We start from the raw sequence: 27,702 nt of genomic DNA on the forward strand, positions 1-27,702 counted from the left end.
TACAGGTTACCAGTTTAGAGTTTGAGAAGGTCTCAAATTATAGGATCGTGGCGATACCTGACCCGTGGTTTGAGCACTGTTTACGTATGTGGGCGTGACTAGCGTATGCGTTGAATTCTGTGCACGAGCCCGTGGGGACGGGGCCCTTTAATTTTGTTTTTCCTATTTGTTTTATCTTTTATTTTTACAGTTTTTTATATTTTTTTATTTTTTTTTATCACTTTTATTCCTATTACAAGGAATGTAAACATCCCTTGTAATAGAAATAAGCATGACAGGACCTTTTTAATGTGAGATCTGGCGTCAAAAAGACATCAGATCTCACATCTACACTAAAAAAAAAAAAAAAATAAAGTATTTTTTTCATGATGAAAAAAAATGGGCTCTTTAAATCTGTTGCTAGGAAGCGACGTATGACGTGGCTCTGGTCCTCCAAGGCCATGGAGTCGAGTGAGGGCCATCTTGCCCTCACTCGACTTCCTGCCTGAGGGGACAGCGGACTGGATCATTTTCCCCACTACCGACGGGTCTGGTAAATGGGAAGATGACCGGGAAGCGGCAAGAGGGGCACCTCTCCCGCCGCCCATAAGGGTGGTCCCATGGCAAATGCGCTGCCTGGGACCACACTTATGTTAAAGTTATGTTTAAAATAATACTGGGGTTATTGCAGCTATCTATACCTCCCAACTTTCTAGATTTGAAAGAGGGACACATATTAGAAATAGTATGTTGGCAAAGATACACCCCTAGAGAATTTTTAGCACTACTTTTCCTCTATACTGCAACAATTTAGAAATTGGGTGTAAGGTTTAGCACTGTAAAACACTTTTTGATAAACAGTGCATTTTTAATACAGGCAGAAGGACTTTATTTTAAAAGCGGGACAGTACCTCCATATCAAGGACAGTTGGGAGGGTATTGTAAAATCCACCTTGATTACATGTTTTATGACAAAGCAAAAAACCGTCCAAGGGGTCGGTGCCCCCTGGTGTCCTTGTTAATTCTTTCCTGAATATTGACACAGTACATCCTCCTTGTGTCCTGGCCTCAGACATACCACTGATTTCAGACTCTGAACCTTTAGTCTCATCGGCACATCAGCCTCATATAAAAGGACAGGGGGCGGGGGTGGGTGGTCATAAGTTGTTTTGCAGTCAAGGTGAGCATACGTGCGCAGGATTAAGGAGACAAATGGAAAAGCAAAATCTTGCAGATTGCTATGTGTCTGAGGAATATGGATTCATCCTGCAGGACCCTCTGGTGAGAAAAACTTTTTTTAAGCTTAAAATATAACTAAGGCCCCTTTTAAATTCGGTGGACTCAGTTGAGGTCAGCAGAAGATCTGTTTTCGGATTCCCTGCTTATCAGAGCAGAGCGGGCAGATGAACTCTCTGTGTACGCTCAGTTTATGCAGAGTGGGCAAGGACAGAGCCTGCTGTGTTATATGGGTAGCTGGAAATTAACCGATTCCACTGTTTAATTACACCCGATTGCCCTTCGATCCGATCTGATGGAGAAGGATGGATCCCCTTCTGTTTTTTTAGCAGACCAGATCGGACCGAAGGTAGGCAGGTTTAAACGGGCACAAGTCCGTTTACATCTGCCAGTCTTTGAAAGGCAGAACAGGAATAGAGGGAAAATCTTCCAATGGGGGTGCTAGTTCAGGTTCACTCCCTGTTTTGGCTGTGGGACAGGAAGTGAAGGGATATCTTCCCAGTGGAACACAAATTGCACAAAAACTGACTGGGGGTATAAACCTTCCTTTCCGCTATCTAAAATAGCAAAAAAAAAAAATGTTTTGGTGAAATTTGGACCATTGTTTGCATATACCATACCTGGTGTCACAGATCTGTCTTGTCTATTTTCAAGGACCAGCAGGTTCTGCTGCTACCTGTTTTCTTACAAAACTTCAAGACTCAGATTCAAGACTGGTTAACCACCTTTTGTTTCAATTTGCTACATGCTCAGGTCATCTATCTTTCTATTTTAAAGAGGTTGTAAACCCACCTCACAAACTTTTACCTATAGGTAAGCCTATATTAAAGCTTACCTATAGGTGCTATAAATATCTCCCAAACTTGCACCATTTAGGAGATATTTAGAGTGCATACTGCTGATGACATCATCGGCGCATGCGCTCTGAAGGAACAGCCACCCGTGCCGTTCCTTCAGAGCTCAGTGCCGTGAACAGCGGCTCCCGCGCGCAGGCGCGGGAGTGAGGTAATCGCGCCTCCGGCCAATCAGATGGCCGGAGGACGCGAACCCGGAAGTAGGACGGCCGTCCTGTCGCTGAGTGGGCGGCACGGCGGGGGCTTCGTTTTAAGGTAAGTACTTCATAATGAGCTAGTATGCGATGCATACTAGCTCATTATGCCTTTCTCTTTACAGGGCTTTTTTTTTCTCGTTTTTTTTTTTTGGGACTTTACTTCCTCTTTAAGCCTAGTTCGCACTAGTCGTTTTTTTTTTCATTCAACCTAGCAGGGCTGAAGAAAAAAACCTGACGGCTCAGGAGGAGCCACTGTACCAACTATCCAACGTTGGCACAGCGATCTCCCCTGCTGTGCTATTGTGTGCTGAAAGAGGGACACACTCCCCCCCGTCAAGCCACTCCAGTCAGCGCTGTCAGTCATTGGCTGAGACGTTGATCGTGAGCCAATCGGCAGATCTTTTTCGGTCATGCCCCTTCGACAGAAGCTGGCCCAACTGCAGTGCACATGGGCCGATTGTCAGCCGGTTTCTATTGAACCAGCCAATGTGGCCTGACATTGTACTAGGCTTAAGCTCGGCTCATTCCTTTAGGCTTTGCCTGAGCAACAGCTAGTGTGCCAAGTAATATCCAAGATGTTTCCTAGTGTCCCCCTTCTTTCCTAGTGGAGAAGATTCCTAGTGCCCCCTGTGTGTCCTAGTAAAAAAAAGTATTGTGTCTATGGCTTCCTGAGAAGAGTTCTAGTGTACCCCAAGTGTTTCTCCATGTCCCAGGCTTCCTGTGTAGATTTCTAGTGTACCCCAAGTGTTTCCCCGTGTCCCTGGCTTCCTGAGAAGAGTTCTAGTGTACCCCAAGTGTTTCCCCATGTCCCAGGCTTCCTGTGTAGATTTCTAGTGTACCCCAAGTGTTTCCCCGTGTCCCTGGCTTCCTGAGAAGAGTTCTAGTGTACCCCCAGTGTTTCCCCATGTCCATGGCTTCCTGTGAAGATTCCTAGTGTACCCCCAGTGTTTCCTCATGTCCTTGGCTTCCTGAAAGGGTTTCTAGCATACACCCAGTGTTTCCTCATGTCCTTGGCTTCCTGAGAAGATTTCTAGTGTACCCAAGTGTTTCCCCATGTTCCTGGCTTCCTGAGAATATTTCTAGTGTACCCCCCAGTGTTTCCCCATGTCCCTGGTTTCGTCAGAAGATTTCTAATGTACCCCCAGTGTTTCCTCACATCCCTGGCTTCCTGAGAAGCTTCCTAGTGTACCCCCAGGGTTTTCTCATGTCCCTGGCTTCCTGAGAAGATTTATAGTCTATCCCCAGTGTTTCCCCACATCCCTGGCTTCCTGCGAAGATTTCTAGTGTACCCCCAGTGCTTCCTCACATCCCTGGCTTCCTGAGAAGTCTGCTAGTTCTTCCTTGTGTCCCTGGTCTCCTGAGAAGATTCCTAGTGTACCCCCAGTTCTTTCTCAAGTTACTTACTGAGAAGGGTAAATAGGTACCTTAACTCGCCTGTGAATTAGCATCAGGAAATAGACACAAGACGGTTTAGTGGTAAATTAACTCAATGTATTGGTACAGGTTACCAAAAATGATGGTTTAACCACTTCTGAACCAAAAGATTTTCCCCCTTAATGACCAGGCCATATTTTGCGATTCTGCACTTTGTTATTTTAACGGACAGTTGCGCGGTTTGTGCGACGCTGTACCCAAATAAAATTGATGTCCCTTTTTCCCCACAAATAGAGCTTTCTTTTACTGGTATTTGATCACCTCTGCAATTTCTATTTTTTGCTCTATAAACAAAAAAAGAGCGACAATTCTGGAAAAAAACAATATTTTTCCGTTTCTGCTATATAACATTCTCAAAAAAATAATTTAAAAATCAAAATTTTTTAACATTTTAGGCCAATCTGTTTTCTGCTACATATTTTTTGGTAAAAAAAATCGCAATAAGTGTATTTTGATTGGTTTGCACAAAAGTTATCGCGTCTACTAACTACGGGAAAGATTTATGTAATTTTTATTGTTTTTTTTTTTTACTTGTAATGGTGGCGATCTGTGATTTTTTACTGCATGACTGCGACATTGCGGCGGACAGATCGGACCCCTAACTGACATTTTTTACACTTTTGGGGGGGGGGACCAGTGACATTACTACAGTAATCAGTGCTAATAATATGCACTGCTACTGTAATAATGACACTGGCAGGGAAGGGGTTAACACTATGGGTGATCAAGGGGTTAAATGTGAGCCTAGGGGAGTGATTCTAATTGTGGGGGGCGTGCCTTGTGAAATGATCACAGAGACCTGTGATCCTATATAGCAGGATCACAAGGGCTCTGTGATCATTCCAGAGAGAAAAACGGTCAGCTCTCTCAGCGGGTAACGATCACGGGTGTCAGACGGCAATCGGAGCCACCTGCTCTGTGAATCGAAATCCCTGCTGCCCGAGTGGTGCGCTCACCCCCTAGATGCAGGCACACAACCTATGTAGGTCTATGTCGGTTTGCGCAGGAGAGCCACACTGCCGCAGTAAATCGGCGTCGGGAACCGGTTAAGCATCACAGAACATAACAAATGTTGGTTCAGACACAGTCCGCTAGACCGTATTATTACCATGCCAAAATAACTCAGGGTTCTGTACTACTAGACTGGAATTAACTCAAAAATCAACAAAGTCAGAAATAAACAGTGCAAATTAGCATTAACTGCAATGTAAATAATAGTTCCTTAACTGGTTTAGAGTGCACTCTAGGAGAATGGCTAGGATAAGATGCAATGTCCCCTGAGAGGTACCTCTTAGCCAAAAACAATAGGGAAAGGTCTCTGTGTAGCAGCTGTAAAGGGACAGTCTTTAGTCTTAACTCTTTAGCCAGCTAGCGATGGATTCCAGTGGTTTGGCTGCTGCACATGAGCACTGTCCCAGTCAAGCCTGCAGGCAGCAAAAAGGCTATTATATTTCTGTATGATCAGTTCCCTAAAGGGCTTAGTTTCCCTAGCAGCAGATAGTAAATCCCCACAGCAGCTCACCAGTCCCAAGTATATTGCAGCTGTTTACCTTGGTCCACTCTCTGTCCTGCACCCAGGTGGCTCTGTCTGTCGGGACCTCCAAACTCAGCACTACAGATCCCGCTCAGGCCATCAATATGCAGCAGTGATGGTGTACACTGGACAGCAGTGGCGGCTAGTCAATAAGGGGCGCAGTGGCGCCTCCCCCCCAAGGCTAGTCACAGTGAAATTAGAATTAAAAAAAAAGTGTACCTTTATTATTGCAGCGGGGCGCCGGACACATTGCTGGCTATGGGAGGGGTGGGGGTTTAGGCATCATGTGCCTCTTTACTTTTGATGTGATTGGCCGTCCTTTAGAGTGTCCTCAGGGCGCAGAGCGATGCGCCCCGGACACTCCCATTCACTATTGCCGTCCTGTGATTGGTCCAGCCTGGACCAATCAGGACGTCCAACATCATAGGGGCGGTGCTTTGGCCGGGCGTCACAGCCTCTCATCCAGCCTCTCGATGGGTTCAGCGTGACCATGAAGGGGAGAGGAGCTAGAGGAGGCAGCTGCTGCAGGCACCAAAGATCCTGGATTAGAGAGAACCGTGAGTGTGGCCGCCGCCCCCTTGTGAGCCTGGGTAGGAGGAATGACGAGGCGGCTGCATTTAGAAGAATCAAGCTCTACATTTCCTTCTGCATTCTCTGAAAGCCTATAGGAGGGGGATGAGGAGAAGCAGGCATTCTGAGGCTGCAGAAGGAAATGCAGAGCTTGATTCTTCAAAATGCAGCCGCCTCTACTGCTCCTCTTATCCAGTGTCTTTTTACTGACCCCCAGTGCTCTCTGACCAGCCCCGGGGCTCCTCAACCCAACTGCTCTCCAACATCCCCCAGTGCTCTCCCCCCCCAGGGCTCTCCCCCCCCAGGGCTCTCCTACACCCCCAGGGCTCTCCTACATCCCCTTACACCCCCAGGGCTCTCCTATACCCCCCAGGGCTCTCCTACACCCCCTACACCCCCAGGGCTCTCCTACACCCCCTACACCCCCCAGAGCTCTCCTACGCCCCCCTTGGCTCTCCTACACCCCCTACACCCTCCAGGGCTCTCCTACACCCCCCAGGGCTCTCCTACACCCCCTACACCCCCAGGGCTCTCCTACACCCCCAGGGCTCTGCTGTAGGGTCTATTGATGCTGGCTACTGGGATATCTATTATTGTTGTTTGGGTGGTGCCATTGTTGCTGGAGGGGGAGGTATTTTGTGACAAGTAGTCTATCTTTGCTGTTGGATCTATTGTTGCTCGGGTCTATTGTTCTGGGGGATCTATTGTTGCTTCAAGGCACTGTACCTTGATTACTGAAGGCCCCTTTCACACTTGTGTAACCTCAAATTCACGCAATTGTTTGCCGTGCTTTTTGCCGCGAAGCAATGCCTATTACATTTTTCTGTTTGCGCCCCCCCCCCAAAATTTTTGAGCACCAGCTGCCACTGCTGGACAGTAATGTGCACTCTCCGGTCTCCATCATGGCAAGAGGAAGCTGTGTCCTGGACAGCCTGGGAAAATGCAGCTCTTGGTAACCTATCCCCTCCTCTTGGTAACCTATCTCTGAAGAATGAAGTTCAAAAACTCTTGATTACACAATAGTCTCTCCTAAGGACTACAGTTGCCATGGTAAGGTGCTGCCTGACAGTCTATTGAACTCTTCCTGCTCAGCAGCTCCCTCTTCTTGCTGATATTGCATTTGCTGCTAACCAGTTCAGTACTGCAGGTGAGCAACTACAGAGAGCAGCCACAGCCAGTCTTTCTTTCATGCTCATTCTTAGCCAAGCACCTGGCTACACATGTATCCTTGTACCTGTTGTGTCTTTTGAACATTACAGTGTACTTATGCCTTGAGCTCTGAACATCCGCCATATTGTGCTCTCTCCTTGCCAGTCACTCGCTTGCATTTTTTGTAATAATGAATTATTTCCCATTCCTTCTGATACAGGATAAACTTCCTGACTACTACAAACCTTGGATGGATATTGCAGAACATTTGGCTGCCTTGACTGAATCCAAAAAACTACGAGATGCAGTCCATCAGGTGAGTGTTATCACCTTAAATCCAATAAAACCAATCATACTACAGTTTTTTGTTGAACACGTTCGCCTTATTGCAGACATGTGGTTGAAATGTGAAGAACCATTTATTTCTCGTTTTGGACATAAGGAAGGCAATGAAGAAGTATATTGTGAGGGATGGGCTTTGGGAGCTGTTTTCTCTAACACAGTGGGGTAAATGCTGTACTTTCAAATTATAGCTGAATATAAAATAAAAAAGTTCCTTTCAGAAAAGTGTACATGTACCTTCTCAATAGTGATTGTGAAGAGAAAAACAGGCGCCATGTAATCAACCATATATTTATTGCACAACAATTAACATAGTATCTTACACTGAGGTAAGCTTCAGTCCGTTTCTCAGCAAGTCCAGCCGCACAATCCGGCCGTCCACCGGCCCGGAGGTGACGTCACAGGAAGCTGGTCCGGAGGGATGGTTACAGCGGAAGCCACGATGGAACGCAAGCTCCCGGAAATGACGCAACGCGTTTCGGAGCATGCGCACTCAGCTCCTTTCTCAAGCGTCCCCCTGTTTCTCCTTTCTGGCTTGGTCAGAAGCGCCCAACACCCTTTTCTTTTCTCAATAGTGATTGGCTATATGTTCGAGTCGAACGAAAGTTTGACTCGAACATCGAGTGTTCCTGTGTTTCCTGAACACACGAATACCCAGGGTACTTGGCAGGAAGTTTTTCCGCCGATGAGTGCCCCATAATGAACTGCGTGATTGCTTGTGATTGGCCAAAGCATGCACCTGACCTGTATGCTTCTGTCAATCACATCACAATGTCCTATCAGAGCCATGAGTGGCCAATGGCAGGGTGCCTTTAGCCAATCAAGGCTCAGGGGCTAAGTCCACACCCCACACTATATAAGGCTGCTTACACGGCAGCCCTGTGTAGTGTGTTAGGAGTGGAGATTACGCAGGGTAGTTAGTGGATTGTACTTTCATGTTTAATGCAGTCAGTGTAATGTAGAGCTGATTCTTGTGTAACACAGTGTAGTGCAGTCAGTGTAGTATAGTGCTGTGCTGATTCATCTTGTGTAACACAGTGTACTGTAGTCAGTTTAGTGTAGTGCTGTGCTGATTCTTGTGCAACACAGTTTAGTGCAGTCAGTGTAGTGCACTACACTGTGTTACATAGGAATCACAGCACAGCACTACACTGACTGCACTAAACTGTGTTGCACAAGAATCAGCACAGCACTACACTAAACTGACTACAGTACACTGTGTTACACAAGATGAATCAGCACAGCACTATACTACACTGACTGCACTACACTGTGTTACACAAGAATCAGCTCTACATTACACTGACTGCATTAAACATGAAAGTACAATCCACTAACTACCCTGCGTAATCTCCACTCCTAACACACTCCTAACACACTGTGTTACACAAGATGAATCAGCACAGCACTATACTACACTGACTGCACTACACTGTGTTACACAAGAATCAGCTCTACATTACACTGACTGCATTAAACATGAAAGTACAATCCACTAACTACCCTGCGTAATCTCCACTCCTAACACACTGTGTTAGGAGTGGAGATTACGCAGGGTAGTTAGTGGATTGTACTTTCATGTTTAATGCAGTCAGTGTAATGTAGAGCTGATTCTTGTGTAACACAGTGTAGTGCAGTCAGTGTAGTATAGTGCTGTGCTGATTCATCTTGTGTAACACAGTGTACTGTAGTCAGTTTAGTGTAGTGCTGTGCTGATTCTTGTGCAACACAGTTTAGTGCAGTCAGTGTAGTGCTGTGCTGTGATTCCTATGTAACACAGTGTAGTGGGGCCACTGAAGTGTTGGTGTATACAACAAGTCTTTGTCACCACACTGATCCCATTTTTTTTTATTGACTTTTACTTTTCTTTTCAATTTATTTTTATTTTTTATTTATTTTTTGCAGCATCAGGTTCTGTTGCTACAATATTAGTACTCCCCCTTCTGTGTCGCAGGTGCTAATCCTTCTGCGTCAACAGTGTTTTTTTTTTTTTTTCGTGGCACAGCAGCACTAATAATATTTAGGGCATAATTGCTGTTCCCCCTTCTGTGTCGCAGGTGCTATTCCTTCTGTGTCAACAGTGTTTTTTTTATTTTTGTCGTGGCACGGCAGCTCTAATAATAGTTAGGGCATAATTGCTGTCCCCCATTCTGCATCACAGGTGCTATTCCTTCTGTGTCAGCAGGTTTTTTTAAATTTTTTTTGTGGCACAGCAGCACTAATAATATTTAGGGCATAATTGCTGTCCCCCTTCTGTGTTGCAGGTGCCATTCCTTCTACATTAGCATGGGTTTTCTTTTGTTTTGGTGGCGCAGCAGCACTAATTTTATTTAGGGCATAATTGCTGTCCCCCCTTTTACGTCATAGGAATAGATGAAGAATGAATGCATCTGGAGGGGTTTTCTTTTTTTTGGCTTTAAGTTTTTCTTTATTAAAAAAAAAAAAACTATAATAAAACGGTTTATAGTGCACCGAGTACAAAAGTATTGCACCCAAGCACCATATTCTTTTCTCACACTCTATAATAAAAAGTTATAAAAATCCCCTCCAAAAAATAAAAAACAATATTAAAATGGTTGATAGTGCACCAAGCACAAAAGTATTGCACCCAAGCATCATATTTCCATCCCACATTCTATAATAAAAAGTTATAAAACCCCCCCCAAAAAAAAACCTATCATGTCCGAAAGGCCAACAAGGAGAGGCAGACACTCAGGGCACTAAAAGAGGGCAAGAAGTCCCTGTGTCCACAGTGAAAAGTGGTGGTCACGGACACGGTGCATCCTCTGCAGGTGGGGCACGCTTGTCCTTTTTTTCCGGTGCCGGCCATGGTATTGAGCCACAACATGCAGAAGAGTTGGTGGTGTGGATAACTAAGCTGTCCTCATCCTCTGTCACCCAGGCTCATACTAGATTGCCTTCCACTGCCGCTGCCAAAGCGGCCTATTCCACAGGCTCCTTGTCCACAGTTACTCCTTCCAAAGCCACACCATCATGCATGGAGGAGTCACCTGAATTATTTGATCATAGTGTCAGTTACATGATGCTGGAGGATGCCCAGCAATTTGAATGCTCCGATGTTGGTTCCTGGGTAGAGGAAGGGAATAACGTGAGCCTAGAGAGAAGGGGGTGACAATGACGGACAAGAAACTAGCAGTCATTTTCCCCAAGCTGCAGCATACTGCCAAGTTTGCTCCAGTGACGAAGAGGGAGGGGATGATGAGGTCACTAACTGTACTTGGGTACCTGAGAGAATAGAGGAGGAAAGTGAGGAGGAGGAGGCGGCACAACTCTGAGGAGGCGGCACAACTCCAAGGATGCAGGATGTCCTCCAGGGGCAAGCTTAAGGGCAGCCACCCTATTGCATCACACCACAGAGCTCCACAGGCGCAGGGCGCTGCTAACATCCAAAAGTTTATTGGTGTTGGCTTTTTTTAACAAGTGCTGCAGACCACAGTGTTGCTGTTTGAAATCTCTGTCTGAAGCGGATCAAGCCTGGCCAAAACACCAGCCATTTGGGCACCACATGCTTGACAAGACATATGACACCCTGCCATGCAGCCTGTTGGCAACAGTGCCTGAAAGACCCACATCATAAAAAAATGCAGACTTGCTCCTCATCTGGGATCTCTACCTTTACTATAACTCAAGTCTTCTCAAATACCTGCACGGAGATGGATGATGGTATAACAATGGGTGCCTAAGCTACTTTCACCCAATCTACTAGCAGCACACAACCTGTTGATTTCACCACCAGGCAAACTTCGCTACTCCAGTTGTTGAACCGTAAAAAAAAAAATACAGTCCCAGCCATCCACATGGTCAGCGTCTAAATGCTGGCACTACGACTGCTGCCTTTTCATGTGTTAGACTTTGACCCCTTTCGTGAATGTGCTGTACCACAGCGGCTGGTTCCAAAAAGAAATTTCTTTTCACGTAAGGCCATTCCAGCTCTGTACCATCATATGGAAGCAATGTTTTGGCCTTGTTGGACAGAGCAGTTAGCAGGAAGGTTCACATTAATGCTAACTCATGGTTCAGCAGGCATGGTCAGGGGCGTTACTTTTCCTTCACGATGCACTGGGTAACTCTGCTGGCAGCTGGGAAGGATGCAGGACAGGGTCCATTTCTGGAGCTTGTTCCACCACAGCGCCTCCAAAAAGCTGGTCAAAAAGCTGGTGGTGATTCTGCCACATCTGTCTGCTCCACCCCTTCCTCTTCCTTTTCCTCCTTGGCCTCTTATGCTGAATTTTCCCATGAACCTGCAGTGCCTCTTAAGGTATTCAAGGGACTATGCAAGCAGTCAGGCTAAAAGATGTGATGCAGTGCTTCAGTTGGTCTGTCTAGGGGACAGAGGCCACACCGGGGCAGAGATTCTGTCAGCTCTGCAGGGGCAGGCTCAGAGGTAGTTGATGCCACGGCAGCTTGAACCAGGAATGGTTGTATGCGACAATGGCACCAACCTTCTCTCCGCCCTCCGACAGGGACACTTGACACATGTTCCATGCAGCAATTCTTGAACAGGTACCCAGGCTTACAAGATCTTCTGAAGCAGGTCAAAAAAGTCTGGCCATTTCCGGTGGTCATACAATGCCAGTGCTTGGCTGGCTGACATTTAATGGGAATTCATCCTGCCCACCAACCGCCTCATTTGTGATATACCCACTAGGTGGAACTCCACATTGGCAATGCTGCAGCGGCTGACACATGCACCAGAGGGCCATCAATGAGTAGTATGGCACAAGGACAGGCTCAGGAGAGCTTTGCTTCTTTTCGCCACTCCAGTGGCTGCTGATAAAGGATACATGCACTGTCCTGTCACCATTTGAGGAGGCCACAAGGATGGTGAGCCGTAACGATGCATGCATCAGTGATACAATCCCTATAGTCCTCCTGCTGGAGCACATGCTTTGTGAAATCATGGACAGGGCACTTGAGGCAGAACAGCAGGAGGAAGAGGAGGACTTCCTTTCCTCACAAGGCCCCCTTTATGTAGATACCATTCCTGCGGGGCCACAAAACACACAGGAGGAAGAGGAGGGTTGTGGCAGCATGGATGTAGAGGATAAAATACAGCAGTCTTCAAGGGATGGTTTTTATTCCCCTGAAACCCCAGGATTTGTATGTTGCCGGGGAGAGGTTGCTCCTGACAATGTCATCCTTAATGACCCAGAGGACTCAGAATCTCATGCCTCCTCAAACTTACGCTGCATGGGCTCCCTGATGCTGCAAAGCCTGTGAAAGGACCTGAGGATTCGTGGTATCAAGGAGAGGAATCATTACTGGTTGGCAACCCTTCTTGATCAACGTTACAAGGGTAAAGTTGCAGAGCTTATCCTGCCTTTTCAGAGGGAGCAGAGGATGAAAGATCTTGAGGACACCTTGAAGACAAATTTGTGTGCCACCTATCCAGACACTGGGAGGTTACCATTTCCTGGACAACATGTTTCTGAGGCTTCGTTTGGTCAAAGGAGAAGCCGCAAAGAAGGTGGCTGGCTTACCGATGCCTTTAAACAATTCTTTAATCCATAGCGCCCAGGGCTGTTAGGTTTAAGCAGCAATTGGCAGTGTCTGAATCATATGGTGCAGGATTATCTGAGGCCCAAGAGCAGACTTGGAGACCTTTCCAACTGATTATCCACTGGGTTACTGGGTCCCACTGGCCAGAACTTGCTCAATCTACAATCAAGATACTGGCCTGTCCTGCTTCCAGCGTGCTTTCTGAATGGACATTCAGTGCTTCTGGAGGATTTGTGACAGATAAAAAAAATGCATCTGTCCACAGACCCTGTTAACCGGCTGACATTTATCAAAATGAATCAGTCCTGGATCAACAGCAGCTGTCAACCCCCCTGATGCTGATGTAACTGTTTGAGTTTGCTAGGGATCTGGGATTCCTTGAAGATTGCCTATGCTGTCTATCCTATTCCTGAAGCTTGATTATGCTAGCTTCCAACAATGTTTTTGGTTTAGGGCACAATTTGTTTGCACCTGTATGACAGGTGCATGTAATTCATTATTTTTTTCACATTCTTACAGCAGGGCCTGGTTCTGTGCCCAGCAAGAGTAACTGTGAGGGGTTACAGTGTTCAGGCACCACCAATATCCAAGGCCCAATTTTTCTGCACCTATATGACAAGTACATGGAATTCCAATTTTTTTTTTTTTCAAATTTTAACAGCAGGGCTTGTTTCTGCGACCAGCAAGAGTAACTGTGAGGGTTTACAGTGTTCAGGCACCACTAGGAATGGGTGAACGGTTTGGGATGAGCATAAGTTTGGCCTAAACATTGCCTATTCAGGTACTCGCCTAACACCTAAACTTTCTCTGCACTTCGCGGAATAATCGCTCGCAGAGCGCACAGTCAATAGGTTAAGGCTTCTCTGTTGAGAGTTGAATTTAAAAAAATAATTGTAAAAAGAAAATGTTAATTAAAAAAAAATTTGGGTACATTTTTTTTTTTTAACGTACTGTCACCCGAGCAAATGCAGTGTCGCTATGGTGACATCGTACTGCTGTGGCGGTGATCGTATACAGTGGCTGGCTGCTTTGAAATCACTGTATGTCAGTGCTGCTAGTCATTATCTATGATCATCACCACAGCAGTACAATGTCACCAGATCAGGTTTGTCAGTCAGTGTCCCTTATCACCGCCACCCACTCACAATGTCCCTAAACACCACCTCACCATTCAGTGTCCCTGATCACTGCCACACTAGTCATACTGTCCCTGATCACTGCCACACCAGTCATACTGTCCCTGATCACCGCCACATCAGTCATACTGTCCCTGATCACTGCAACACCAGTCATACTGTCCCTGATCACAGGCCATACCAGTCATACTGTCCCTGATCACCGCCACACCAATCATACTGTCCCTGATCACCGCAACACCAGTCATACTCTCCCTGATCACTGCAACATCAGTTACAGTGTCCTTGATCACTGCGACACTAGTCCCAGTGTTCCTGATCACTGCCACATCAGTCATTTTGTGATTGATCACCGCAACACAGTCATATTGTCGCTGATTACTGCCACACCAGATATATTGTCCCTGATCACCGCCACACCAATCATATTGTCCCTGATCACTGCCACACCAATCATATTGTCCCTGATTATTGCCACACCTGTCATATTGTCCCTCATCATTGCCACACCAGTCATACTGTCCCTGATCACTGCCACATCAGTCATACTGTCCCTGATCATTGCCACACTAGTCATGTTGCCCCTAATCACTGCCACACCAGTTACAGTGTCTCTGACCACCGATACACCAGTCATATTGTCCCTGATCACCACCACACTAGTTACAGTGTCCCCAATCACCTCCACACCAGTCTCAGTGTCATCTCACCAGTGTAAGCCAGCAATGATTTCCCTGATTGCTGCCACACTAGTCCCAGTGTCACCTGACCAGTGTAAGTCAGCAACGGTATTCCTTATTGTTGCCACACTAGTCCCCAGTGTCACCAGACAAGCAACAATGTTCCTGATCACCGCCACACCAGTGCAGTGTTTCCTCTACCTGCCGCCTGTACTCACCCTGGCCTGTTTATTGACCACGTGTCTGCCTGTTGCCTGGACCAATCCTTTGCATGTTTGTTGACAACATCACTGTCTGTGGCCTGAACTGACCCATCTGCATGTCTGACTCTATGTTCCTGTGAGACACCAGTCCCAGCCATCCCCTGCAGACAACTACCCTCCTGGAACCACAGGGACTTTTTTGTCCTTCTTTTCTTTAGCATCCTGTACTCCCTGGTCAGTGAACATGACATTCACGGGGGCAGCCATGTACCAGTTGGTTAGGCTTGCTTGGCTATGAATTGGGACTGCTATAGGCAATGCTACAATGCTACAAGCTATATTCTCTGATCACTGGTATAGAGGAGACCATTACAGTAAATTGGTTTTGATACAATTAGTTGATTTGTGTGATAAACAAGATACAATTTCTTTTATATAATCAGTCCAGAAAGTGAAAAATCTCACACACGCCATACTCAGGAGTAGGGATGATCGAACGGTTTTGCGGAAAAAGTTCGGAATTCGGCAACCAGAACCAACCAAAATGCAATGGGACAGGAACTGGGTTTTAAAAGCCCATGACTGGACCAGAAACATCAGTAAAAGCCAATTGAGGGGGCAGGAGGATGCTAGGAATGAGATTGGAGTGACTAGGGGGTCCAGAGGCCAATCAGTAGTGAATACGCCCCCCAGTATATAACATAGCCCCGCCAAATCTCTAGCACTGTAATACAGGGGCTGTGGAAGAGAGTGGAAGCAGTTCTGTTACTCCTGCTGCAAAAGTGTCATTTAGCAATTATTACAATGGAGGAAAGGGATATCTAGTGTAGTTAGGGTACTATATACCACTATAGTTAGATTCAATAATCCAGTTTCTGTAGGGAAAGTGTTAAGTGTCAGGGTGACCGTAGTGTAGTGTAGGGTGAACTGACTCTGACTGCTATGCCAGGGTGACCAAACTCTTCCATGTCAGGGTGACCGACATAAGAAAAAGATCATTTAAAAAAAAACGCCTGCAACAACACACCTGAGCGTTTTTGTTGCAGGCGTTTATTGGGCATTTTTTGGGCGCCTTTGGAGGCAGGCATGACATCTGAACTTCTGTATAGGGGTATATATACACACACACACACACACACACACACACACACACATATATATATATATATATATATATATACACACACACACATATAGGTGTGATAGGAGCGGAGCCACATCCCTGCAAATAATATATGTGTATATATATATAGATATATGTGTGTGTGTGTATATATACCCCTATACAGAAGTTCAGATGTCATGCCTGCCTCCAAAGATGCCCAAAAAATGCCCAATAAACGCCTGCAACAAAAACACCCAGGTGTGTTGTTGCAGGTGTTTTTTGGGCATTTTTTGGGCGTCTTTGGAGGCAGGCATAACATCCGAACTTCTGTATAGGGGTATATATACACACACACATATATGTATATATACACATACACACATATAGGTGTGATAGGAGCGGAGCCACATCCCTGCGCTAATAAAAATTGTAAGAAAAATTATCTTTTTTTTCTGGTTCTGGATATGCTACAGAGCTGAAACTTCTCAGGTACACTTTTTAGACCCCCCAGACACTAAGTCCAAAGAAATCTCATTTTTTTTTTCAATAACTTTTTCAATAATTAGCACTCTATCAAAAATGACAATTTTTAAGAACTTTTTTTTGTGTGATTAATAGTCCCTGGGGCATGACCCAGAACCCTAGGCACTTTTTAGGGGCATTTATTGGGTTTTAGGGCTTCAAAATGGTGTTTTTTGATTACCAAAGTTCGGGTCCCATTGATTTCAATGGGGTTCTGGAATCTGGACCCGAACTTTCGGGAAGTTCGTGTGTTCTGGTCGAACCGATCTTTTCAAAAGTTCGATCATCCCTCACACACAGTATACCCATGCTGTGTGTGAGAAATATCTTTAGTTTCTAATATCTTTTATTTAAATTGACAAATTTATGTAAAAAAAAAACAATAAAAAAATAATAACTTTCAATTTCTTTTGACATTTTCCCAAACCTTGTGGCAAAAAATAAAATCTTCAAAAGTCTCACCATGCCTCCTATAAAAATACCTGGTGGCGTTTTGCTTTCCAAAATGTGGACATTTTGGGGGTGTTTTTACAGTCCTGGTGCTCCAGGGCCTTAAAAAAACATGTTAGATAGTTATGCGTAATTTATGTTAATTGAAAGCCCAAATGTGCTCCTTGGATTTTGGGTCCCTCTATGCAGTGCTCCCCAACCTTTTTATCACCGTGGACCGGTCAACGTTTGATAATTTTACCGGGGCCTGCTGAGGGGGGGACGTTGATTGTTTGTTTATATTTTAGATTGTTTTGATATAAAAATTTTAATTTAATTGTATTTAAACATGACTTCAAAATAAAATACAGTTACACCAAAAAATTAATATAAAGTGATTTAACATTTTAACTCACTAGAACGCTAAGTGCCGGTTCACACTACTGCGGGTGCGCTGATCGCATGTAATTCGGAGCGCACTGCTCCTTCATTACATGCGATCTCCTGGGCGGATGCAAATTCAGCCATACACTTTGTATGGGTGAAATTCGCACTGTACCCGCACAAAAGACACACAGGACCCTTTTTTTCAGCCGCATCAGGATCAGATCGCACAGTGGTTCACACTTGTGCGATCCGATCCTGTGCGAACTGTCAGATCGCACTGCGATATGCAATCAAACTGGGGGTGTCGTTAACATTTAATTGACACCCCCTGCGTACCGCATATGGCAGTGTGAACGGCTTCTTGTGCGGATGCGATGCGGGAACAGGCTGCGAATTCGCAGCCTTCCCACATCGCACAAGTGTGAACCAGCACTAAATCAATGAGAACCCTGAGCTTGTTTCTTTGCAACGAGACGCTTCCATCTGGGGGTAATGAGAGACAACGACATCCGAAGTGTGTTGCTTACCGGTGAACAGAGAGAAGAGTGATACACACCTTCTCTTTACCAAAGCTACAATGCCACTGCCGCTTGCAGCTGCTCAACTCCAGACGTCACCTAAAACCGCCCCAATATCACGATATCTTGCGCATGCGCGGTATTGGTGCGGCTTTAGGTGACGTCTCTCAGCTCCCGGTTAACCTCTCGTCCATGGAAAGTCGCACAAACCCGAGAGAAATACACCACAGTAAATAAAATGGAAATAATTTAATGTTCCTTGGGCGGCCTGGTACTATTTGATCCATGGACCGGTACCAGTCCGCGGCCCAGGGGTTGGGGACCACTGCCTCTATGTATCTAGGGTGTGAAAAAGTCTGACACGTGTGGTATCCTCATATTCAGGTGTCAAAGCAAAATGTGTTTGGGGTGTAAATAAAAGTATGGCTATGCTGTGTGAGAAATAACTTTTTACAATTACAACTTTGAGGAAATAAACATTTTTAATTTTTTTATTTTCCCAAAAAATTGTGACAAAAAAAAATTACAACTTTAAAAAACTCACAATGCCTCTTACTAAATGTAACAATATAACAATGCGTGCAGCGCTAGTAAAAGTGACATAACTTGTAGAAAAAAACAAATGCAAACATATACCACTAGTGAGAAAATACAAAAATGGTGAAACAGATGTATAATTGGAAAAAAAATGTGCATGAAAATCCAAAAAGTGTCCATATACTGAAAAAGGTGTCCATATATTAGAAAATAAACTCAAACTCCAGTAGTGTAGTAGACACTATCCTTAGGGAAAGTACCACAAGTCCCAGCATGCATAAAGAGCCAATCTTCCCAAATGCTGACAGATAAAGTCACCAATAAATGTGATAAAGGAATGGCCACTTACCAAAATATGTTGGCTTCCAAAATAATGGACAATCCAAATTCTTACTAAACACCTTGGACTGCCTACTTTTTCAAAAGAGGTCATTTGGGGGTATTTGTACTTTCCTGGCATTTTAGGGCCTCATGAAATGAGGTAGTCAGTCAGTACATCAGGACTGATCAGTTTTCTTTTCCATCACACCATATTCATGGTTTTAAGCTAGTTGGGCGCCTCTTACTGAGGCGAAAGAGGTAACCTTCTTATTGATTATATCTCACGTATTCTGTTAACTTGCTCACTCAAACTCTTAGATATTTCATTATTCATACAATGTTATATTTCTATCAAGGACGGATATACATCCTCTATTTTGTTTAATTTTTGTTTTTTTTTATCGCTTGTATGCTTTTTCACATACTTATTACTTGAAATGCTTTATTGATGAAACACCTTTATGTAAATTTTACATTTACTATTCTATTTGTACTTGAATATATTTTTCAATAAAAGTTTATAATCAGGACTGATCAGTTTTCATATATTTAGAACTTTCCCAAAAACAAAATAATAAACACTGATTTCATTTATTTTTACCAAATAATGTATAACACATTTTGGCCTAAATTTATAGAAAAAAATATATTTTTTGCAACATTTTACAACAGAAACTAAGAAAAACATATTTTTTTTTTCAAAATGTTCAGTACTTTTTTGCTTATATAGCAAAAAATAAAAAACTGAGTGGTGAATAAATACAACCAAAATAAAGCTCTATCTGTCTCAAAAAAGATATAAATTGAATCTGAGTACCGTGATGAATAACTGGATAATTCTTTTAAAATGTGAGAGCACTGAAAGTTAAAAATTGGCCTTGGTAGGAAGGGGTTGAAAGTGTCCGGTACTGAAATGGGTAAATTAAAATAATAAACATGTTATACTTACTTCAATGTTATTGCAGAGCAGCCCTGAGCCTCCTCTTCTAGGGTCTCCCGCCGACACCGTCAGGTCTTCTTCTCCATCTGCCCCAATAGCAATGGGATTGCTATGGGGCAGACATGCAGGTTCTATCCCGAGCCAGGCTGTATTGGTCCATTGACACACACACAGCGCAGCTTGCCACTGCTCCCCTCTATCCTCACAGCATTTGATTGACAGCTGCCAGGACTAATGGCTCCAGCTGCTGCCTCAATCCCTGTGAAAAGGAGGGAGAGAAAGGAAAGAGAGAAGAGACCGTGCACAGTGCTGGATTGATTGAGGACTTGGGTAAGTATTTAGGCAAGTGAGGAAGCACAGAAAGCTGTAAAACATATTTTACCTTAATATGGAGAATGAATTAAGGTAAAAACATTTTAGCTTTAAAATCACATTAATACAGAAGATGTGATGCCTTTACTAAGTTGTCTGCACTAAAAACATTGACCACCAGAGGGTAGCACAGCATTGTTTCATGCAAATCCTACCGGTTCTCAAGTTTACATTTTTTAAACCTTCCTAGCTTACTGTGTCCTGATTTGTACAAACAACTGAGAATAACTGATTGCCTGCTGTAGGCAACACTTACTAAATTATTACAGGTTTTTTTTTTATAGCGCCTTAAATTTAAATAGAGATATACACATACCAATTGTACATTCACATCAGTGCCTGCTCTCAAGGATCTGATAATCTAAGGTCCCTAACTCACATTCAATCATACACACACTGGGGCCAACTTAGACAGGAGCCAGCTAACCTACTATCATGTCTTTGGAGTGTGGGAGGAAACCGGAGTTCCCAGAGGAGAAACCCACGTAACCACAGGGAGAACATGCAAGCTCAATGCAGGTAGCGCCATAGTTGGGATTTGAACCAACAACCCCATTGCTGCTAGGCTTAAGTGCTAACCACTTACTTGGTGAGTATAATACGAAGTGGACAGCTAAATACTGTATGTTCCTCTGATGTTTCACCAGTTCCATTTTGTATTATTATTTCTACAATAGTGTTAGATATCAATTAATCTAGATATAGTAACATTAGTTTTCCCTTCTTGCCTTGTAGATGCCTGAGTTAGACATAAAGCAACTGAAAGGACACCGGCAGAAGCGTCTGGCCAGGACAGTCCTTAGTCATATGGTCATGGCTTATGTCTGGCAGAATGGAGAGACTGGAGCAGTTAAGGTAAGTGTCTGTCTACAGCAGGGGTAGGTAACGTTTGAGAGGTGGAGATCTATCTGAACAACATGAAAGAGATCAAAGATCACCAGGTTTCGACACTTTTATTTATTTTTTAACCACTTAAGCCCCGGAAGATTTTACCCCCTTCCTGACCAGGGGGTATTTTGCGATTCGGCACTGAGTGACTTTAACGGACAATTGCGCGGTCGTGCGATGCTGTACCCAAACGAAATTGACGTCCTTTTTTTTCCCACAAACAGAGCTTTCTTTTGGTGGTATTTGATCACCTGTGCGATTTTTTGATCATGCGCTATAAACAAAAAAGGAGCGTCAATTTTGCAAAAATAACAATATTTTTCACATTTTTTATATGAAATTCCCGAATAAAAAAATGTAAAAATCAAAATTTTTTAACATTTTCGGCCAATTTGTTTTATGCTACCAATGTTTGGTAAAAAAAATCGCAAAAAGCGTATTTTGATTGGTTTGCGCAAAAGTTATCGCGTTTACTAACAAAGGGAAAGATTTTTGTCTTTTTTGTTGTTTTTTTTTAACGCGTAATGGCGGCGATCTGCGATTTTTTTGCGGTACTGCGACATTGCGGCGGACAGATCGGACCCTTGACTGACATTTTTGACACTTTTGGGGTTACCAGTGACATTTCTACAGTAATCAGTGCTATACATATGCACTGTTACTGTAAAATTACACTGGTAGTGAAGGGGTTAACTTTATTTGAGAGGGAGGGGCTGTGTGTGTCCCTAGGGGCGTGATTCTACACAGTTTCTACACAGGGGAGAATGACAGGCAGCTTGTTTACATTAGCCGCCTGACTTTCTCCCTCTGCAGCGGCGATCGCAGAGTGACCGGCGGACATCGGGTCCGCCGGTCACACGCGCGGGGGGGGGGGGGTCCGTGACCACGCAGGAGCGGGAGCGCGCCTCCGGCGGCGCGCGCTCACTCCCTAGACCCTCACAGGCTAGCGATGTAGATCTACGTCACTTTGCCTGTGAGGGGCTGACTGCAGACGTAGATAGTCGTTAGGTAGTCGGCAAGTGGTTAAAGAAAAGTAATACCTAGCAATACCTAACTAAGCAGTAAGGAAAACTTAGAAAATATAATGAAACAAATGTCACTGTAAAAATATAAACTTAGCCTACCTTAAAAAAGTGGAGAATGTCAGTCAGTAGAGCAGTGGACAGTGTCAGTACTTTTATAAATTTATTTTTTATTATTTTTTAAATTTTTCTTTTTTAGCACCCCTGTTGGGAGTAGGGTTGCCACCTCATCCCTTTAAACCAGGACACACAATAATTACACAGGTTCTGAGGCTGATTAAGGTGGTAATTAAACTCACTTAGTGCCTAAGGGCTCTTTCACACAGGCGGACCGTTCAGATCCGCCTGTCTGTTTTTTTGGCGGATCTGAACGGTCCCCCCATGCATCCCTTTGGGGCATCAGATGTCAGCGGAGACATGTCCGCTGACATCCGATCCGTCAAATCTGGACGGATGGAAACCGGATCGGATGGGATCGGATGAGAACGGACCGACGGGCCTTATGTGTATTATATTAGCCTCAGAACCTAAGTGAGTTTAATTACCACCTTAATCAGCCACAGAACCTGTGTAATTATTGTGTGTCCTGGTTTAAAGGGATGAGGTGGCAACCCTAGTTGGGAGGCTTTGGTGAAATATCAGGGCTCTAAACATACGTCAGATGTCTCACTTTGGAGAAAGAGAGAACACAGTCTACAATCTCCATCTCTGCAGTCTCAGCTGCACAGAATGAATGAACAGAAAGTGCTTTGTACAGTGTGACTTCCTGTTCTTTCACAAACTGAAGCATAGCAAACACTGTTTACTATGCTTAAGTTATATTCATTAACGATTCCTTGCTTTGTTCTTTCAGAAATGGAAGGAGCTGGTAAATGGCATATTTCCTGGCCCTTCCTCCACTCTCTATCCTGAAGATCTGTTGCAGCAAGCAGTGGGAGATTAGAGGAGGGGAAGCCAACAGTGCTGGGAGGGGGAAGGACAGCAGCAGAATAAAGAGGAACCTGAACAGGGTGGGTGGCAGGGCTGGCATTTACTGGATCTGATCCCCTGTATTTTTTCCTGTGGCAGCTGAATGCTGGCGGGAGGGAGAGGAGGTTTAGCTGCAAACATTTGATCCGTAAGCTATACAGGTGTAGCACCCTCCTAGGTAGGTGCTAGGAAAGAGCATAATGTGGCCCTGTCTGCTTATCAGGGGTGCCTGATCATTTAGCTAGGCTGTCATGTGCTTCCAGGTGTGCCTGTTGAGCTTGGACAGTCTCCCCACTGTATCCAATGAGGGGACTTGTTGGGCAGTGGAGGAAACCTGACCAATAGCAGACCAGGGCTTATATTATTCTCAGTTGGTGGAACCTGCCGCAATGCACCCTGGGATGGGGTATAAGTCTGAGGGGAGCACATGACAGAGCGTCTTTGGTGGGAAGCAGAGCCCCAGGAGGAGGGTGACGGCTGTCTCTCCTCCTGTCAGCGCTAGTGAGGGTGTCCTGGGCAGTCGGCCTAGCGGACGAAGGTTGAGCTGAGCTGCAGAGAGGGATCCAGTGTGCTGTGGACCGAGTGGAGCTGCTGGGCAGAAGTTTCCAGGAAAAACAGTATTGTGAGTACTCAAAACTGCCCAGGGGTCTGCCTAGGAGAGGGGACCACTCCAGAAGGTCAGCGGGTTCCGGGAGCCAGCTAACCAGTAGAGGAAGGCTTAGAAATGGGGGTGCCAGAGTCTAAGCCCTGAAGATAAGTTAGTGAAAGGGGGCGCCAATGTGGGCCTTGAAGTGTTCAACAGCAGCAGTAGTACAAGTAGCTACCTCAGCAAGGAGTGCTTAAGGGAGCTCAAAGGGGACTCCTTTATGCAAGAAAGCAGTCCAAAGTCAGTTTGGAGTTAACAGGCAGCAAGCCAGCGTTAACCAGCGTCAACCGGCGTTGACCGGCATCTAGCCAGCGTCACTCAGCATTTTTCAGTTGTCCCTAGCAATATGTGCAGAGTTGAGCCAAAGGAGTATCCCACTCATTCCCTTCTCCCATCCAAGTTCTCAATAAATACAAAAACCCAAAGATACTGGACTGGTCATTGTCTCAGTGCTCACACTTGGAGAACATGCTTAAATGTGCTGTTGTTGCTAGCGGTAACCCAGGCGGACCCATATCCAGCAAAACGGCTGGGAATCCTGCTACACAGGGAACACTGATCAGCCTAATTAAGCCATTTTTGCAAGTTTTTTGGGGTTGTTGATAGTATGTGGTCAAATTTTTATTTTTTTTAACTAAATCTGTCATGAGAAAAATACAGAAGGCTACCAATGCTGACCTCCTTTAAATTCTAATTAGCTGGCTGTCTCTGGCTTCAATACTTTGTCCAAACCAAAAAAACGTAGGCAACCATCAAGGGGTTAAAGCAGGGATGCTCAACCCGAGCCCTCTGATGTGGCCTGCGACTTCAAACCAGGGAAGCGCATGCCCATGCTTTAAGATGGCGGGTCGGCAGGCTCAGATCACAATTAACAGGTTGCTGACTCGCCATTCAGAGCATCAGTGTGCAGTGAGCCAAAATCACCAGCAGAGGAAGCAAGGAGCCACGAAGGGAGCAGGAGTCGCATACATGGATACTTCCTCTGTAGAGCTTGCTCCTGTCCCAGGAAGAGCGATACCAAGTGCACATCGCCTGGGACCTTTCTAGCAGCCTGGAGAGAGATGCCAGCAGAAGCTAGAAGAGGAAAGGTTCAGTGTATTAAACATCACCTACACTGCACTTTTGCAATGGGCATATTAGCACTTATAAAAAAAGGGTTATTAGACTGATTTCACACTGATCTGCACATGCGGCTTTCCTGCGGGATAGCTGCACTGAGCCATACACTTTTATTATATCCTGCAGGTTTGGTGTGCTTTCTGAGAGCACACCAAAACTCCTGAATGCAGTTGTGGTGCTCTTTCAGAAAGTGCATCACACCCGCAAGATGTAATAGAAGTCTATGGCTTAGTGCACCTATCCCGCAGGAAAGCCACAGGTGCATTGCTCTGCAGCCATGGTGCGGGTAAACTGCAGCACATCAGTGTGACAGTAACCTTATAGGGGGCTCATTTACACTAAAAGGATGAGTTCCCCTTTAGTAATGTTACACCCATATTCAGGGTGTAACATGTTACAGATGTACCGGCCACCATACCCTCCTGACCCCCCCCCCTCCCCCTACAGTGCCTTGCGAAAGTATTCGGCCCCCTTTGAACTTTTCGACCTTTTGCCACATTTCAGGCTTCAAACATAAAGATATAAAACTGTAATTTTTTTGTGAAGAATCCACAAGTGGGACACAATCATGAAGTGGAACGAAATTTATTGGATATTTCAAACTTTTTTAACAAATGAAAATTTTTGCCCATTCCTCCTTGCAAAACAGCTCGAGCTCAGTGAGGTTGGATGGAGAGCGTTTGTGAACAGCAGTTTTCAATTCTTTCCACAGATTCTCGATTGGATTCAGGTCTAGACTTTGACTTGGCCATTCTAACACCTGGATATGTTTATTTGTGAACCATTCCATTGTAGATTTTGCTTTATGTTTTGGATCATTGTCTTGTTGGAAGACAAATCTCCGTCCCAGTCTCAGGTCTTTTGCAGACTCCATCAGGTTTTCTTCCAGAATGGTCCTGTATATGGCTCCATCAATCTTCCCATCAATTTTAACCATTTTCCCTGTCCCTGCTGAAGAAAAGCAGGCCCAAACCATGATGCTGCCACCACCACCACCATGTTTGACAGTAGGGATGGTGTGTTCAGGGTGATGAGCTGTGTTGCTTTTACGCCAAACATAACGTTTTGCATTGTTTCATCTGACCAGAGCACCTTCTTCCACATGTTTGGTGTGTCTCCCAGGTGGCTTGTGGCAAACTCTAAACGACACTTTTTATGGATATCTTTAAGAAATGGCTTTCTTCTTGCCACTCTTCCATAAAGGCCAGATTTGTGCAGTATACGACTGATTGTTGTTCTATGGACAGTCTCCCACCTCAGCTGTAGATCTCTGCAGTTCATCCAGAGTGATCATGGGCCTCTTGGCTGCATCTCTGATCAGTCTTCTCCTTGTATGAGCTGAAAGTTTAGAGGGACGGCCAGGTCTTCGTAGATTTGCAGTGGTCTGATACTCCTTCCATTTCAATATTATCGCTTGCACAGTGCTCCTTGGGATGTTTAAAGCTTGGGAAATCTTTTTGTATCCAAATCCGGCTTTAAACTTCTCCACAACAGTATCTCGGACCTGCCTTGTGCGTTCTTTGTTCTTCATGATGCTCTCTGCGCTTTAAACTGACCTCTGAGACTATCACAGTGCAGGTGCATTTATACAGAGACTTGATTACACACAGGTGGATTCTATTTATCAATATTAGTCATTTAGGTCAACATTGGATCATTCAGAGATCCTCACTGAACTTCTGGAGAGTGTTTGCTGCACTGAAAGTAAAGGGACTGAATAATTTTGCACGCCCAATTTTCCGTTTTTTTATTTGTTAACAAAGTTTGAAATATCCAATAAATTTCGTTCCACTTCATGATTGTGTCCCACTTGTTGTTGATTCTTCACAAAAAATTACAGTTTTATATCTTTATGTTTGAAGCCTGAAATGTGGCAAAATGTTCAAGGGGGCCGAATACTTTTGCAAGGCACTGTAACTGTACTTAAAAGTAGACTGCACTACTGAGTAACTTTAAGGGCCCTTCCTGGCACCACCTTTACCCCCTAATCTTCAGGGCTTTACAACTTGGCACCCCCTTTTACAGTAACACTCCGGTTTAGCTGGCTCTTGGATCCCCTTGATCTGGAGTGGTCCCCTCTCTTAGGCAGACCCCTGTACAGAGGCTTAGGTACTCACGATACTGTTTTCCAGAAGAATCCTGCTCTACAGCTCCACCTGGTCAGCACACACTGGATCCTCTACAGCACAGCTTATCCGCTGGTCCCTAGGCCGACTGTCTGGACCACCTTCCTCAGCAACAGGAGGAGAGACAGCCGTCACCCTCCACTTGGGACCTGGCTTCCCACCCAAAGACACCCTGTCACATGCTCCCTCCAGATTTATTTCCAATCCCAGGATGCATTGCAGCAATGCCCACCCACTGGGACAGTCATAAACCCTCGTGTGCTATTTGCTAGGTTTCCTCCACTGTCCAACAAGGTCCCTCATTGGATACATTGGGGAGACTCAACAGAACACACCTGGAAATATGTGACAGGCTAACTGACAGATCAGACTCTCCTGATAAGTAGAACAGGGTCACATATATGTTTTACCTAGCACCTACATAGGTGGGTTCTACCTCTGTAAAGGTAAACCTATCCTTTAAGCGGCCCTCGCTCTTCAAAAGTTTCAGCCCCCCTAGGTTAAAGTAAGCTGATGGCTGCTACTGCAGCCATGGATTTGGTATTCAGTTTTTAAAGCTGTCAAAAGACTTGTTGGCTTCTCTTATGATGGCAATTAAGTTAAAGCGTAACTCCACTTTTGTTGAGAAAAAACATTTCCCTCTGGGTGATCTCTGTACATTGCAGGGATTTTAACAAACTTTGTTGCAGATTCCTGAAGAAATCACTGTTTGTTGCTCTGTGCCTCTGAGCTGAGTGGGTTTAATGGGAGTGGTTTCATAATTATCTATCAGCTGCGGCAGCTGCGGCAGCTGCGGCATCTGCAGAGCCCTGAGGAAAGCTGCTGGGCCTGCACCCCTTTAGACGTGTTCCTATAGGGAGTATCTCACCAAAAATGATATTTTTGTTGCAGGGGATGCCAGAAATCTGACTTGTATCTTAGGCAGACTTCTGGGAAAATTGGTGAGCCAATCACACAAGCAGGAAAT

The 27,702-nt window shown here is 44.9% G+C and overlaps 1 protein-coding gene across 1 annotated transcript in view; it reads left to right on the top strand.

Moving 5' to 3' along the window:
• Positions 1–1,131: 1,131 nt before the first annotated feature.
• The window catches only part of IDO2 (indoleamine 2,3-dioxygenase 2), a 91,025-nt gene continuing 64,454 nt past the window's right edge, over positions 1,132–27,702 (top strand). Inside the window, exons 1-3 of the mRNA XM_082256022.1 lie at positions 1,132–1,260; positions 7,174–7,269; positions 20,701–20,820. Of these exons, the coding sequence (XP_082112148.1) occupies positions 1,192–1,260; positions 7,174–7,269; positions 20,701–20,820 (285 nt within the window). The 5' untranslated portion in view covers positions 1,132–1,191. The remainder of the gene's footprint in view (positions 1,261–7,173; positions 7,270–20,700; positions 20,821–27,702) is intronic.

The sequence above is a fragment of the Pelophylax lessonae genome (assembly GCF_965119305.1).
Source record: "Pelophylax lessonae genome assembly, chromosome: 4".
Lineage (NCBI taxonomy): Eukaryota > Metazoa > Chordata > Amphibia > Anura > Ranidae > Pelophylax > Pelophylax lessonae.